At 55.4% G+C, this 16,461-nt stretch overlaps 1 protein-coding gene across 2 annotated transcripts in view; it reads right to left on the bottom strand.

The window, feature by feature from the left end:
- Positions 1-16,461, bottom strand: part of NOS1 (nitric oxide synthase 1) — a 51,204-nt gene that overhangs the window by 16,457 nt on the left and 18,286 nt on the right. For both annotated transcript variants that reach the window (XM_053959594.1, XM_053959595.1), the window contains exons 5-16: positions 15,649-15,811; positions 14,352-14,443; positions 13,164-13,305; positions 11,888-12,027; positions 11,325-11,499; positions 9,978-10,079; positions 9,120-9,314; positions 7,303-7,388; positions 4,092-4,236; positions 3,688-3,792; positions 3,246-3,304; positions 512-628 (exon numbers count right to left, since the gene is read on the bottom strand). In XM_053959594.1, the coding sequence (XP_053815569.1) occupies positions 512-628; positions 3,246-3,304; positions 3,688-3,792; positions 4,092-4,236; positions 7,303-7,388; positions 9,120-9,314; positions 9,978-10,079; positions 11,325-11,499; positions 11,888-12,027; positions 13,164-13,305; positions 14,352-14,443; positions 15,649-15,811 (1,521 nt within the window). The remainder of the gene's footprint in view (positions 1-511; positions 629-3,245; positions 3,305-3,687; positions 3,793-4,091; positions 4,237-7,302; positions 7,389-9,119; positions 9,315-9,977; positions 10,080-11,324; positions 11,500-11,887; positions 12,028-13,163; positions 13,306-14,351; positions 14,444-15,648; positions 15,812-16,461) is intronic.

Raw genomic sequence — 16,461 nt, forward strand, 5'->3', positions numbered from 1 at the left:
AGAAGATACCAGAGTTTACTGATGTGTTCCCTAAATCATAGGGCTCACACCTCTCTCACACACACGAGGTGACGAGCGGTTTTCAACCCCGGTGTGCAATGGGGTGACTCACCACAATGCAGCTGTTTTCACTTACTATATGAACAATTTATTCTGAGAATTCAGTTGATGTGTGGCTTTGGTGAAAATTTGCAGTTCGTGCTGCACTAGAGACCACACGTCTGGGTAGCAAGTCAGCAAATGATAGGTCAAGTTGAAAAGCTTCACCCAGATACAGCTATTAAGTTTTAAAAATCGCAGCTATTGATCTGAATTACTTCAGTTCAGAGCCAGGTCTCATGGAAACATTACAGGAGCAAGGAGCTCTTAAGTTTGCCCGAGCACAGTTGGCCCCTCCTGTCCCAGCACCACCCACAGCAGCCTGGAGGGGTCTGCACATCACCAGAACACCTCGGGGTGAGGTGGGAACTGCGGGGTCTGTGCAGCACCGGCTCTGCCCTGTCCCCTTTACCTGACGTTTGCCAGGGGCCCCGTGCTCTCGAAGTTGTCCCTGGAGTCAGGGCCATCACTGGAGGATTTCCGTGCGTCCGAGTAGGAGGAGACGCTGTTGAACCGGACCTTGTAGCTCCTGTGAACAGCGACAGCATCCAGGGTCACACTGGGGTCACCTGCGTGCCTCTCACCCGGCTTCGGGCTCACAGGGCTCCCAGCCGTGGGGGACACCAAAGCAGAGCTCAGGGCTCACAATTCCACGAGCAGGCGCTGTGGGAAGAGCAGAGGCATGTGCTCCCTCTGGGGGTAAACCAGAGCAACCCCTCTGCATCCCGCAGCTGGAGCAGGAATGCTCCGTGAGGTCCTTGTCACCTCCCACTGTGCTGGCCCGGGTGCTGGCCACCAAGCTGTCCCCAGTGGCACAGAGCTGCCAGGACCTTTGGCTTTACCTGTCCTTCCCTGCAGCACACAAGGTCGGTGTGTGTCTGAAGAGATATTCTGAGGGTTGTTTCATTCATAGGAAGTGGGAAATTAAAAAAAAAACAACAAAACTGAGTGAGAGAAGAAGGGATGAGGAGGGGGAAGGGGAGCAGAGGGAAAAAAAAAATCTGACAACAGCAGAAGTATTTCTGAATTGAGCCATCTCCCAAAATTGCTCCGCACAAGAGTTTCTAAATTTACAGCCAGAGCAGCGAGCAGTGCTGCGTGCATGAGTCACGGCACAGCTCCTGCAGCCGGCACGGCACACGGAGAGCACGGCCCCGAGCCCGGGGACAGCCGGGTCACAGAGCCCCAGAGCCACCTCTGCCCCTCAGCCTCCCCCCTCTCCCCAGACCTTTCTGCTCCTCCACCTGCCTCAGGCCACTCAGGCCCTGCCCATGTCCCCCCAGCTGGGTTATCCCGGGTTAGGTGGCCTCCCTCCCCAGGCTCCGAGATGCTCCAAGCTCATCTTGCAGTGTGGGGGATTTTCTGCAACCCAGACTCTGTTCAGGGCAGCATGACCCTCTGGATTCGATGGACACAAAGCCCACACTGCCCAGGTGGGTGCTGGGCCCAAGGCTGGGCCAGCAGCTGCAATGAGAAGGTCCTTGTGGTGTGGGGCGGATGGGCTGCATTTGAACGGCAGCCTTGGAATAGGAATGGCTTAGGAATGCTTTGGGAAACCCTTGGGAAACCCTTGCTGGCTCAATGAGGAGCTAAATATCAAGCCCAGCACAGCCTCAGGGCTGTGGGCAGAGAGCCCTGACAGGACCCTGTGACACTGTCACACTGAGAGGCCACCCTACCCTGAGGGGTCTCAGCATTCCCTGCAGGAGCTGGGACTCCATGGGGTGCATGGACAGGAGCTGCTCTCTCCAGCTCTCTTTCACCAGGCTGACACTGTCCCTCTCCCCCTCACAGCCTCCTCCAGGTCTCCTTTTCTCATTGCAAAAGGTTTTTTGTGCGCTTGATGTTAGCAAGTCCTGGATATTGGTTGGGGCAATCCCAAAAAGAGAAGCTGTGGATGCCTGGATCCCTGGAAGTGTTCAAGGCCAGGCTGGACGGGGCTTGGAGCAGCCTGGGACCGTGCAGGTTGTCCCTGCCTGGCTCTTAGAAACTCCTACCAGCCTTTAAATCACACTTGGAGGTGTCTGGGACAGCAAACACTGAGCTCAGGGGCTTTTCACCTCCTCAAATCTGCACCCAAGGAGAAGATCCTTGGGGTGAGAACCACGTGTGGAAGGCCCCTTTTTGCCATGCCCACCCCTCCAGGGCAGCCTGCACGTCCTGCTCTGTCACTGTCCCCGTTGAGGCACGAGGCCATGAGGAGCCTGCTGGGTTTTCAGCTGGGCAGCCCTGCAGGGATCCATCAGCACCTGGGGCTGCAGCAGGGCCAGCTCTGGAGAGCCACAGGATGGTCCCCGCCGTGTTTGTCACCGGCCCGGTGACACCGCCCCGAGTCAGGGCGCTGGAATTGTCCTGGATCCCCGGCAGGGCTGGTCCCTCCTGAATTAAGGAGCAGCCCTGTGCCAGTTGTTCACTCAGGAGATATTCCAGGGCACAGCAGTGACCCAGTTCAGGGAAATATTTTATTCTTTGCAGCTAAAATAAGAGGAGACCCCAAATGATCATTGTCACTGCCCTCCCTTCCTTCCCCTCCCTGGGATTTGCACAAAGCTCATCCCCCCCGAAGGGGGATTTTCTACAATCCACATTCTGTCTCCAAGGTACCGGTTACAAACATCACAGGATTATCACAGCTCTTATTTTCCCTAGAAATCTTTTCACACCATGCATGGAGCTAAATCTGGTTCTCCAGCCCTCCCCCACCTACATCTGCAAGGCTGGGAACTCCCTTCTACCTCCAACTCTTTCTATTTTGGTGCCTCCTGGACAGGCCCTGGCTCTCAGAATCGATGATATGGGTGAAATTCTTACTTGTATCTGTTTATCTGTTTTTTTTTTTTTTTCACAGATTTCTGCCTCTTCAAGATGAAGAGAGAAGCTTTAAGTGTCACCCCAGGGAATTACAGGCTGGGATTGACATGCAACCCTGACTCTGTGCTCTTGTCCTTCCTGGGACCTCCAGTCTCTCCATTCCCTGGCTCTCCAGGCAGATCCCATTCCTGGATATTTGCAAAGGTGAGATCTGCCCGAGGATTTCCCACTCCCCTGTAAGAGGGTGAAGGCAGGGAACCTGTCCTGCATGCTGGGGTTTGGACTGGGAGGGGAAAGGGTTGGAGTGGGAGGGGAAGGGGATGGAGTGCTCTTACTTCCTCTCCTCCAGGTTGGAGTTGGGATTCTTCATCTCCATTAATGCACAGCCAAATTTCTACAGAAAAAGAACAAAGAAGGCCATCAGTTTTGCCAGGTTTTGCAGGAAACCAAGCCCTGAGCACAGCCTGGGCCGTGGCTCTGCTCCCTGCTCGCTGTTCCCAGCTGTCCAGGTCACAGCCCCCCAGCCAGGGGACTGTCACCCTGTGTGTGACACTGCTGGTGGTCACACAGGACGAGCTGAACACGGCATCAGTGGCTGTGTCATGGCAGGGAATCAGGAGATAGCCCTGCCCCAGAGCAGGCTGGAGGCAGCTACAGCACCTGGGCCTGGTTTGGGTCCTTCCAGCTCAGCCTGAGCCAAACGAGGACGTTGCTGGCCCTGTGCCCTGCTGTGCCCTGCTGTGCCCTGCTGTCCCCTGCTGTCCCCTGCTGTCCTACCTCTCCATTCTCAGGTGGGTCCCCGTTGCCAAAGGTGCTGGTGACCACCAGGACCATGGTCTCGTGCTCCAGGTGCACCACGTCGTACTCGTCCATGGACATCACCTGGGGGCACAGAGAGGTTACAGAGAGCTGGGAGCCTCCTGGGCTGCCTGGGGATGGGGACAGCACATCCCTGCTGAGATCTCTGCACGGGCAGGGTGGGACCAGGAGCCTGGAGGGACACGGGCAGCCCTGGAGCTGCCACCCGAGGGGTCCCAGCTGCAATCACTGCAGGAAATCAGGGATTTTTCTCCAACCCAGACCCACAGGGGCACACCCTGAAGGCCCTTGACAGCTGTTTCCTTGGAGCACCCATGAATTCACACCCATCACGTGTCAGGAGCTGGGAGCTGGTACAATACCTTGGCATCAAAGGCGTGTTTGAAGATCTCACACAGGGTTTTTGCATAGACCTGGGACTTCCCCGTTTCCGTGGCGTACAGGATGGTGGCCTTGACCCTCTTGGCCATGGCTTGGCCCATCAGCTTGGCTGAGAACTTCACAGCCCTGCGAAGCAGGAGTAAATCCCAGTCAGAGCCTGGTCCTTACCAGTGCCTCTAGCCCAGACCTTTTTATTCCTTATTAAATGAACAGCCTTACAAAGCTGTAGCATCAATTTTTTGGTTGTCACATGGCAAACAAGGAAGTCTTGGAAGAGCTCGACCTGTCAGAGAGGAAGGGGAGATGAGGGAGCTTGGACAGAGCTCAAATAACCTGAATGGGGTGAAGGAGGAAAATGCTAAACCAGGCATGGGGGTGGCATTTCTGCAGGGGCACAGAAACAGGAGAAGGATCAGGGGCAGGGAAAAAGAAAAAAAATAGGAAAAGGGGAAGGGAAAGGGGGAGGGAAGGGGAGGGAAAGAAAAGGGGAGGGAAGGAAAAGGGGAGGAAAAGGGGAGGGGAGGAAAAGGGGAGGGAAGGGGAGGGGAGGGGAGGGGAGGGGAGGGGAGGGGAGGGGAGGGGAGGGAAGGGAAGGGAAGGGAAGGGAAGGGAAGGGAAGGGAAGGGAAGGGAAGGGAAGGGAAGGGAAGGGAAGGGAAGGGAAGGGAAGGGAAGGGAAGGGAAGGGAAGGGAAGGGAAGGAAGGGAAGGGAAGGGAAGGGAAGGGAAGGGAAAAGGAGAAGAGAAGAGAAGAGAAGAGAAGAGAAGAGAAGAGAAGAGAAGAGAAGAGAAGAGAAGAGAAGAGAAGAGAAGAGAAGAGAAGAGAAGAGAAGAGAAGAGAAGAGAAGAGAAGAGAAGAGAAGAGAAGAGAGAGAAGAGAAGAGAAGAGAAGAGAAGAGAAGAGAAGAGAAGAGAAGAGACCTGGAACCAACCAGAGTTGGAGCTACAGGAGGAACAGCAGCTGCTCCATCCCTTAAATCCAGCCTGGCTCTGCAGGAGCTGCCCTGGCCAGCCCTGCTCCACACAGAGCCTGGGGACACCGAGGTCACTCCGAGCTGTCCCAGTGCCTGTGATTTGCACTCTGCTGACACCGAGACCTCCCCTGGGAGGAGCAGGCTGGGGGGTGGCACGTTTATCCCAGCCTGTGCCCAGCTGGCTCTTTCCCGTGCCTGCAGCCGTGACCGGGTGCTTTCCCTCCAGTTTTCCCCACTGGCTCAGGGCACACAGAGGGGCCTGGGGGGCCACCAGCCTCTCTCCAATCCTGCCTGGGTGATGCAGCATCAGGAATGCTGATTCCTTGTCTGTGGCATCAGTGGGAGCACCGTGATGGGGGCAGGGGTTGGGGGTTTGTCATTTTAGGGACATTCATCATCACATCAACACTGCTTTTCCTACATGCCAGACATCTTCTTTTCTAAGTGGACCACCAAGCCTTTAAATGGGGCCACCAGAAAGCCAACAGGTCTGGATTTAGGCTGCTGTTGCAACAGGGGAAGGCAATTTTTGGGAGGCTGAGGGAGCACAAAGCATCTCTGTGGCCTCTGCAAGAGGAAGGGCTGCCTGATTCACTTTGACAGCCCTTGCCCCAGGGTTTTGAGTGCAGCAGGGCTCTTGCTTCCCCTTCAGATGAGCCGTGGGGAACAGAGGCTGCAGCTGGAGTGGTCACACTGGGCAGGAGAACTCCAGCTCCCCCCTGCCCCTCCTGCCCAGAAATACTCTGGGTTTGGGGAATCATTTAGGGAGGACAAAAAGAGGGAAGAGGAGGTAGAAACTCCTCCAGGCTGGTTTATCCTGCCTGCCCCTGGCAGCTCCTCTCCACGGCGAGGTCAGCCTCAGGAACATTTCTGTTTGCTGCTGCATCACCACCCTAATGAAGTTCTGCCCCTTTGTCATCCCCTGGTGGCAGTGTCCCCTGTCCCCAGGGGCTGCGCTGGCCCCAGGGCAGGGAAGGGGCAGGGACTGCAGGTCTGAAGGCTCGGATTTGCCCAGATTTTTGAGTGTGAGCAGGCACCAAATCACGCTCAGGGCTCTGGGCTCTGCCTTTTCTACAGCTGATAAGCTCAGATCCAGACAGGATTAATGGTGAATTACAAAAACAATTCCTTTCCCTACACCAGGAACAATGGAGATTTTATTTTAAATGACCTGCCACGCTCACATTTCTATAAAACCATCCCTCAATGGGGCAGAGGGGAGCAATAAAAGCATTTTTCCTCCAAACTCCATGAATCCTCCTGCTCTTCCCCCAACCCCAGTGTCAGCTGCAGGAGCACATTCCTCAGCTGCTGATCCTGTTTATGGATGCACCACGGAGAGCAGCTCGCAGGAGGTGACAGCTGAAGAGTGGGAACAAATTGATAGCAGGGATTCGGGGAAACTGAAGCGTGGGGAGATGCTGTGACGAGCCAGGGCCACCTGGCAGCCTGGCCACCGTCACCAGGGCACACCCAGCCCTCTCCTGCCGTGGCCCAGGGCTCTGCTGCCACGGAACCAGCAGCTCCTCTCTGCCAATGGGCCCCAGGGGAGGAATTTGGGCCAGAATCAGCCAAAGGGTCCAAACTGAGCTTCATTCCTGCATCCCTGCTGCTGAGGAGCCTTGGCAGGGAAGAGGGACTGGGGTGGCCCCTTGCCAGGGGTCAACTGACCATGAAGTGCAAATCTCAGCTCAGCCCTGATCCATCTGCTGCCTGCAGGGAGGTTCCTCCTTCCCATCTCCCCCCTTCCTTCCAAAGCAGGTGTTTGGAGGGTTGGGCACACGCTGGGGGCAGGTTCTCCTCACAAAGGGAAAAAGTCACTGGGAAAAGGAGGAATATGGACAGGAGCTCGATCTTGTTAGTGCCAGCACAGCCCTGAAGAGGGAGGGGGGATCTGCCTGCCCCAAGGAAAGGAAAAACGGGCAAAACACCCTCCAAAAGTGGGAAAGCCATCCCTGAGCATCAAGACCTCCTAACCAGAGAATCAATAGCTCAGGAGAACAAACAATATCCAAGATCTGGTATTCACCTGCTCACACCCCCTTTGGTGGTCTGAGGGGGGGCTCAAAGGACTGCCTGTGCCCCCAGATGTCCCCCATGGCAGGTAAAGCCTTCAGTGGCCCAAAGCCATCTGTAGGGTGATGCATATACCCACAGGGTGCTTAAATCCAGGAGCAGCCCCAAACATTCCAGGCCTTTCCAGAGCACACTGGTACTCACTTTGCCAGCTTCTTAAAACCAATGGCTCTCTTCTTGGTGGGTGTCCCATTGACCCCTTTCCAGACGTGGGTGTTCCAGGGGTCCGGCTAGGAGAGGGAAAAGCAGGATCAGAGGGTGGGGAGTGCTCAGAGCTTGGAGAACTGCAGCATCCGTAGCACTGAGAGTTAAATTCTTCCAGTCAGAAAGGGGAGGAATAGCTGCTACTGCACAGCTCTCCCTCTCCTCTCTATGTCCCTGATCCTTGGAGCCTTGTGGCTTTTTTTTTTTTTTTTTTGGGCAATGGAACATGCCCAGGAAAATTGCAATCTAATAAACCCTCCTGGCTTGTAACAGCATCTGGCCAATTGCTCTGTCACATCTCGAGAGGAGCGTTAATAGGCCACAGCCAAAAAGAAGACAACGCCAGAAGGAGAGAGGTGATAGAAACAGATCCTTTCCCCTGCTCTGGCCACAGGTTTTTTCCCCCTAAGAGGCCCTTTGGGAAGGGGAGGCAGCTGAAGCCAGGAGCAAGCACACAGAAGCTCATTCCGTGCCCTTGCAGGCTGCAATCAGAGCCAGGAAGCATCGGGGTGCCTGGTGGGCTGGCTACAGGAGTGAACAGACTGCTCCTGCTCCGTGATTATTCCTTAAGGGCTCTTGACTAAAGGTCACATTGTGTGGAAAGCACCGGAGCAGGGATGGCTGGATAACGAGGGAGTATTTGCTTAGGGGTTTTTCTTCATGGTCTGGAGTGTTAAATACCCCAGCAGCAGTGCTTGATCCCCTGCTGGGCCTGCTGGGAAGGAGCCCCTGTGCCACTGTTGGATCCCCTGGATGCAGGAGCCATCCTCTCAAACCTGCAGCCTGGAATGGGGTTTGGGATATGGGATATGGGATATGGGATATGGGATATGGAATATGGGATATGGGACATGGGATATGGGATATTGGGACATAGGAGCCATCCTCTCAAACCTGCAGCCTGGAATGGGGTTTGGGATATGGGATATGGGATATGGAATATGGGATATGGGACATGGGATATGGGATATGGGATACTGGGACACAGGAGCCATCCTCTCAAACCTGCAGGCTGGAATGGGATATGGGATATGGGATATGGGATGTGGGATATGGGATATAGGATGTGGGATACAGGAGCCATCCTCTCAAACCTGCAGCCTGGAATGGGATTTGGGATATGGGATGTGGGATATGGAATATGGAATATGGAATATGGAATATGGGACATGGGATATGGGATATTGGGACATAGGAGCCATCCTCTCAAACCTGCAGCCTGGAATGGGATGTGGGATACAGGAGCCATCCTCTCAAACCTGCAGCCTGGAATGGGGTTTGGGATATGGGATATGGGATATGGGATATGGGATATGGGATATTGGGACACAGGAGCCATCCTCTCAAACCTGCAGGCTGGAATGGGATATGGGATATGGGATATGGGATATGGGATGTGGGATATGGGATATGGGATATGGGATGTGGGATACAGGAGCCATCCTCTCAAACCTGCAGCCTGGAATGGGATATGGGATATGGGATACAGGAACCTTCCAGGCCATTTCCTCGCCCACCCATTGGGCACTTCCAAAGAGTGATTAAGAATTGGGAGCTCAGGTGTCCCACCTTCCCACGGAGGGGCAAAACCCCACGATTACACGATGTTGAAATATCGTGTAATATTACACGGTGGTGAAATATCCACTGTGAAGGAATTGGATCCTGTCCCTCTCCTTCCTGCACCTCCTGAGCTCCCACTCCCACCCCGCCCTCGGCCACCAGGCACCGCCGGAGGGCAGAGGTGGGGACAGCACCTGGTACTCAAAGGAGGGCGTCAGGCGGTAGTTGAGCATCTCCTGGTGGAACACGGGGGTGATGCTGCCCGACATGGGCGGGACAATCCAGACCCAGTCGGCGGGACAGCCCCCCCGGCACCGGTACTCGTTCTCCATGTGCTTGATGAAGGACTCGGTGGCCGAGTGGTGATCCACGATGGTCACCTTGTCACTCTGTCGGGGGACAAGAGGGCAGAGCCAGCACTTGTCAACACATCCCAGAGGGAAAAAGCCACAGTTTTACATTGGAGCTGCTTGTCCCAAATATTCCTTACTTTGGGGTCTTTGGGGATGATCCAAGGTGGCTGCTGACCCTGGTCTTCCCAAGGAGGCTCTAAAGCTGCCCCAGTGCTTTGAGAATGGATGTGCTATGGGAGCCCTGTTCCCCCTGTCCTGGCCAAGCAGAGATGGGATGGATGGGATGGAGCATCCTCTGCTCAGACCCTTGGGAAGCTCTTCCAGCGGGGCAGCTCCGACCCAGCTCTGGGAAGGACTCTCACCCTTTGAAGCTGGGTGGCCAAGGCCTGGTTTTGTTACTCAGCCTTTAGGTGCAGGCTGGGGGAGAACCTGGGCCAGTTCCTGCCTCATGGACAGGTCAGAAGGGCTGGATTTTCCCCCTCTTGGGATATTCCTTCTGGACCAGCAGGACTCAGGTGCTGGTGATGTTGTTTTACAACATCCAGAGTGTGGAGAGTATTAAATCTCACTGCAGCAGCCCAAATTCGGGAGGCACAGCCCAATTTCAGCCCTTGTGCTTGGGTGGATGTCTCCACACTTGTCCCGCCCAGTCCCTGTGTCCCTCCAGGCTGGCCCAGACAAAGCAGGGTCCTGAGGTACCTGGAAGCTGTAGAGCACAGCGATGTTGATCTCCACCAGGGCCTGGTCCTTCCACAGCGAGGACGTTTTCCTCATATCCAGGTTCATTTTCTTGGCCACTTGCTGTAACAACATGTGGCAGGAGGGGAAGGATTTAATGACCAAAAAATAAGGATTGGAGAGCTCTGCTTGGGGAGAGGAACCCAGAGGAGAGGCCCAGGCTGGTACAAGGCACCCACAGGGCAGGGAAGAGCTGATGTGCCTTCCTCTGGGGAGAAATCCTGCCTCTTCCTCTCCATGGCAGGAGCACGGCCTTTCCTCCTCCCTGAGCAGAGGCAGGTGGCCAAATGCTGCTGAGGAGGCCACCAGGAGCAGCTGGACACTCACACTGCTCCCACCCCTCTGGTTTTCAGGAGACTGGAGAGGGACAGAGCCCCTCTAAATAACACAGCCTTCCCTGGGAGGTTTTGATGGATCCAGACCCCCTGCACGGGCACCTTCCCATGGCTTGGCTTTGTCTCTCCCAGTGTGGGCATTCCCTGAGCCATGGGAGCAGCTGGAGAGTCCCCAAGGGCACACACGTCCCTGAGGAGCCACCAAGTGCCTTCCCACCCTTTCACCCTTTCATGTTTCAGCACTTGGCCTCAACTGAGCACATGACCAGGTACCTGCTGACGCCCAGAGATTCTTTGGGAAGCCTGTGGGAAGCTCCACTGGGATCACACTGGCTGTGTCAGACACCTCCTGGAGCCACAGGACACAGAGACCTCGCCTACCTCAGCCGTGTGGCTCCAGGAGAATTCACAGACTCACAGAATGACCGGGTTGGAAGAGACTTTCAAGATCATCCAGTCCAACCCAGCCCCAACAGCTCAACTCAACCCTGGCACCCAGTGCCACATCCAGGCTTTGTTAAACACACCCAGGGGTGGTGACTCCACCACCTCCCCGGGCAGCCATTCCAGAACTTTATCACTCTTTCAGTGAAAAACTTTTTCCTGATATCTAACTTAAATTTCCCTTGGTGCAGCTTGAGGCTGTGCCCTCTGGTTCTGTCAGTGCTGCCTGGAGAAAGAGCCCAACCCCAGCTGAGCACAGCCACCTTTCAGGGAGTGTAGAGAGTGATAAGGTCACATCTGAGTCTCCTTTCTCCAGGTTAACAATCCCAGCTCCCTCAGTTGTCCCCCACAGGGTTTGTGTTCCCAGCCCCTCTCCAGCCTCGTTGCCTCCTCTGGATGCGCTCAAGCATCTCAACGTCCTTCCCAAAGTGAGGGCCCAGAACTGGACCCAGAAGGGATATCCTGTGCTCTCCCAGTGTCCTGCCAGCTCCCCAGGAACCCCAGTCGGGCCGGGAGCAGCAGGAGTTACCTCCAGGATGTTGTAGCGGGAGTTGTCGCAGTAGTCGCGGACGCCGATCTCCGTGCCCATGTACCAGCCACTGAAGGGGCAGGCGGAGAACTCCAAGCCCCCGATCTCCAGGAGCATGTTGGAAACGGCTGGCAGCCCGTACCACTTCAGGCCCAGGTCTTTAAACCACTCAAACCTGCCAGGGAAAAGGCCAGGATTAGGCAACCAGCCAGGAATTCCCTCCCAGTGCAGGCAGGGGGATGGGGGAAGTCACTTTGCCACCAGGGTGGAAGACTCGAGCAGAACATTTCCATCAGTACCTCCCTTTGGGGCTGTTCATGGGGATGAGGTGATTATGGAGGGGTGTAAGCCCTGGGAGACTTCAAGGAAAAGGAAATCCATCTGGATACAAGGGAAAGCCCTGAGACATGGACACAACTCCCCTGCCAGCTCTGCCAACTTCACTGGAGGGGAGACCTGGGAGAGGGCCTTGGGTGAAGCCCCCAGGCCATGGCAAGGGTGGAACCGGAGGAACTCAGTCCTGCTGATCCCCTCGAGCAGTTTTGGGGCTGCCCCTGACTCACTTGGGGTGTCGGATGGGCACTTCCAGCACGAGCTCTGGTGGGATTTCAAAGAGCTCAGGGTCGTTGCCGTTGGCCTGGAGGAGCAGGGGCAGGATATCGAAGCGCCCGTACGGAGCCTTCCAGCCTTGCTGGATGCAGATCTGCGGGGAAAACAGAGGCAGGGTTGGTGTCCCAGACACAGGGTTGCTCTCCAGACACAATGGGCAGGGAAGTGTGTGGTCCTGGGCACTGCTCCTGGCAGGATTTCTGTCCCTGTGGTAGAGCAGAGAGCTACACCAGGAGGTGGCCTGTCCCAGCCCACCCATGGCCAAGTCAGGGGAATTTGGGCTCTTAATGAGCCTGGAGTCGATCCCCAGTAGGATCATGGCTTGTGCCTGTAGTGGTGAAGGAGAAAACAGGTGAGAAAAGCAGAAAAGTGACAAAACCCAGCCTTTATTCCTGGGAAAAAAGCCTGAGGGCGACACAAACCCAGCCTCCCCAGGTGGTGCTTCACTGGACAATCCCAACCTGCTTGACCCAGCCCCTCCTCCCTCTGAGGGTGCCCAGAATTCCTGTGTGTCCCCAGCAGGCGTGGGAAGGGCAGGTGTAATGTGGGAAATGGATTTGTGGAGAATTCTCCAAGCCTGACAGAAGGCCCACACAGTGAGCATCAGTGTGCAAACCTTGAGATAAGAAATGCTGACTTAGAAATGCCATGGAATAGGGCAGACATTGCTGGGAGAGAAATGGAGCTAGAAACAAGTTTCAAAGGATGGCCTTGCAAATAAGACTGGATACTGTGGAGAAATGGAACTATGGAAATGCATTGTAGTGGGACCCACGAGGGGTAGTTTTAGATCATTGGCTTTAAGGCATCTACAGCATGGTGTGGCTAAAGCTGACAGGCCAGGAAACACTTACAGTGTTTTGTAATTAGGAAATAGTTGGCTTCTGATTGTGATGGTGTGAATTATAACATCTGTATTGTCTCACCCTTCTCATAGACTGAAAATGGAATAAAAGTTTTAAAACCACCTCTCAGGTGCCCCATCTCTCATTGATGGGGACAAGGTAACTATGGAGTGGTGTAAGCCCTGGGAGACTTCAAGGAAAAGGAAACTTCCCAAGAAAATCCATCTGGATACAAGGGAAAGCCGTGAGACATGGACACAACTCCCCTGCCAGCTCTGCCAGCTTCACTGGAGGGAAGACCTGGGAGAGGGTTTTGGGTGAAGCCCCCAGGCCATGGCAAGGGTGGAAAAGGGCCAGGAAAGGGCACAGTCCCACAGGCTGGCACCTCGGTCAGCTCCACGTTGGCGGGGTCCCCCAGGACGGTGCCGTCGGGCTGCTTGTAGCCGGCGTAGCGGATCAGCTGCGCGTTCCAGATGCGGAAGTCGTGCTTGCTGTCCGTGCGCTGCGGGAAGATGGTGATGGCAGACCTGGAAGGGAAAGGCAGCGCTGGTGAACGCCGGGAGCTGTGGGAGTCTCGGGGTCTGGCTATTGAGGAGACCCCGAGAGTGTAAAAGTCCTTGTTCTCCCAGCCAAAGGAGGAGTCTGAATGCGCAGGGTCGGCTTCTCAGGGTTGTTTATTTTCCTTATCTAGAACATTCTCTCTCTGCCCTGCTGAGCTCTGTCCAGCAGCTCGGCCATGGCATTCTATCTGCCCTCAGGGTGGGGTTCACATTTTATACCAAAAACTCCATGTGCCATGGTTACAGTAACATGCCAATATCTGTCATTGATGTTGGACAGTGTGTTTGTACCTTAAACCAATAGAAAAGTGTCACCAAAACAGTAAAACATGGAGGGCAAGAAGAAGAAGAAGGTCAGGACAAGCCCAAATCCCTCCATCCTGTCCCCTTGAACCCCATTCAAAAAAGCCCCAAAATTCTACTTTTTCACCCTGTGTTAATTCAACTACCACACTACTCAAAGCCTTGTGGCTTGTAATTCCTCATACAGAGTTGGCAGTTTTTTCCACGGGCTAAAACTGAAGCCACAGGTGTTTTTGACTTCGTGCCGAGGTCTCCGAGCCCCCTGCCAGGGTCTCGAGACAGCCAGGGCAGCCAGAGGGGTGTCCTGGGTTCCCACATGGGAGGGGTGAGATGCTGGAGGAAAAGGCGCTGCCACCACCTCTGGGTGTGCCCCGAGTGAGTCCCAGGGAGTTGTTACACTGGCGGCTCTGGAATTTGGGGTGTTCCCAGCTCCTGGCTGCTAGCAGGGGGTTTCAGACAGCTCTGGAGAGCAGTCTGAGCTCTGTGCTGGATGCAGAATATAGGAAAGGGGAAATAATGGGAAAATCTTCCCTCTCAGGTCCAACAGGCAGCAAGAGCAGAGAGACTCAGACCAGCAGGACTCCTCCACCCCAGATCGTGTCCCTCTAACCCTTCCCAGGACGGCTGCTGGCTGTGCAGGGCCCAGAGCTGGATCTCCACTCACCCAGAGGCCCTCAGATGCAAAGCCTGGGGACTCCCTGGTGGCTCACCTGAGGTTCCCCTTGTTGGTGGCGTACTTGATGTGGTTGCAGATGTAATTGAACATCCCATGGGCTGTGGTGCAGTCCCGGGCATCGAACACCTGGAACAGGGAAGCAGTTGTGGGGATGTTCCAGCTCCTAGGGCAGAGCCAGGCAGAGGAAACACAGCACATGGAGAACTCCAGGCACCACTGTGGCTTCTCAGGGATCTAAAGCTCCATAATTATGTGTTCCCTGCCTTTGGAACACGTGGATGTCTAATCCAGCTGCCCCTTTTGCTTTGGAGAGGTGACTCATCTGCTGCTCAGGCAAAAACCTCCTCATTCCTGTGCTCCCAACCTGCTGCTGTTCCTGCCTCATCCCCCAACAATTACGGAGTCTGCTCTGCTTCTCTCGTAGATCAGCACTCAAAGCTGGAGCAGGACAGGTGCCATGCAGGGCTGAGGGACAGGGAATCATGGAATCATGGAATGGTTTGGGTTGGGACTTTAAAAGAGCATCTCATCCCACCCCTTGCCCATGGCAGGGACACCTTCCACTACCCCAGGCTGCTCCAAGCCCCATCCACCCTGGAAGTGGCCTTGGACACTTCCAGGGATCCAGGGGCATCCACAAAAGCATCGGGAAATCAGGAAGGGGGATCAACAGAAGTGGCTGTGCCCATTCCCTGTGTGAAGCAGCCACAGGAGCTGCTCAGCAGCACTGGATTTGTTCCAGGTTACAGAAGGAGAGGACAGCTCTGTACCAAGGGATTCCCTAGGGATCACTGATTTCCAGACCGGTTCTCTGTTTCCCTTGCCAAAAGGGCACTGAGCCAAATCCTCCCCTGCTGGACCTCAGTACTGAGGACAAATGTGTCCTGCTGCCTCGCTCCAGGTGGAGCAACAGGTTTGGAAGCAGCAGGAAAGATGTTGGAGCAGGATCTGATATTGGAAAATGTCCCCTGGAGCACCAGCTTCCATTTCAGACACAGCCACTTCGTCTCCCATCCCACGGACACTTTTCCAGCTCCTGCCAGCATCCCAAAGCTGCTGAGGGGAGCTGTGTGTGCTGAACAGCTGCCCCTGGACCTGTGCTGGGCTTCCCAGGTGGTGGAGAGCTGGATTTGCCTCTTCAAAACTCCAGCACACCTTTGAATTCTCTTGGAATTCTGTGAATTCTCCTGGAGCCACACGGCTGAGGTTGGCGAGGTCTCTGTGTCCTGTGGCTCCAGCAGGTGTCTGACACAGCCAGTGTGATCCCAGTGGAGCTTCCCACAGGCTTCCCACAGAATCTCCTGGGTGTTTCTGGTGGGATTGGTGCTCACCTGCAGCTTGGACCACTGGATCCTGCCCACGCACCGTGCCGCGTTCCTCCAGGCGTGCTTGGCTCCGTAGATCAGCTCCGTGTCCCGCAGCTGGTAGGTGTCGGTGGCCTCAATCTCCTTGGTCACCTCCTCCAGCCTCTCCATGTGGGCCTTGGAGCCGGATCTGGGAAGGTTGGGAGCAGAGGAGGTGGAGGGTCAGGCGGAGGGCAGGGAATGCTGCTGCTCTCCACCTGGAATACCTTGTTCCTACACACACCCACAGGATTGTGTGGATGCTCACCCCAGCTTTGGGAAAACAGGTGGGCAAGGACCGGGGGGAGAGGACAGCAGCTTGTGCAGAGACACAACAAACACCAGGAATGAAACTCTACCCAAGAAGCAGCTGCTGAAGGAGCACCAGGGCCTCCCCTGCTGTGACTCACACGCGTGGGAGATCAGATCATGGAATCATGGAATGGCCTGGGTTGGAAGGGACATTAAAGCCCGTCCCGTTCCACCCCCTGCCATGGGCAGGGACACCTCCCACTGTCCCAGGCTGCTCCAAGCCACACCCAGCCTGGCCTTGGGCACTGCCAGGGATCCAGGGGCAGCCACAGCTGCTCTGGGCACCCTGTGCCAGGGCCTGCCCACCCTGCCAGGGAACAATTCCTAATTTCCAATATCCCATCCATCCCTGCCCTCTGGCAGTGGGAAGCCATTCCCTGTGTCCCTTTCCTCCATCCCTTGCCTCAAGTCCCTCTCCATGTTTCTTTTTGCCTCCTTCAGGCACCGGAAGGCTACAATGAGGTCACCCCAAAGCTTCTCTTTTCCAGG

This window comes from Vidua chalybeata, chromosome 18, assembly GCF_026979565.1.
Source record: "Vidua chalybeata isolate OUT-0048 chromosome 18, bVidCha1 merged haplotype, whole genome shotgun sequence".
NCBI classification, from domain to species: Eukaryota; Metazoa; Chordata; class Aves; order Passeriformes; family Viduidae; genus Vidua; species Vidua chalybeata.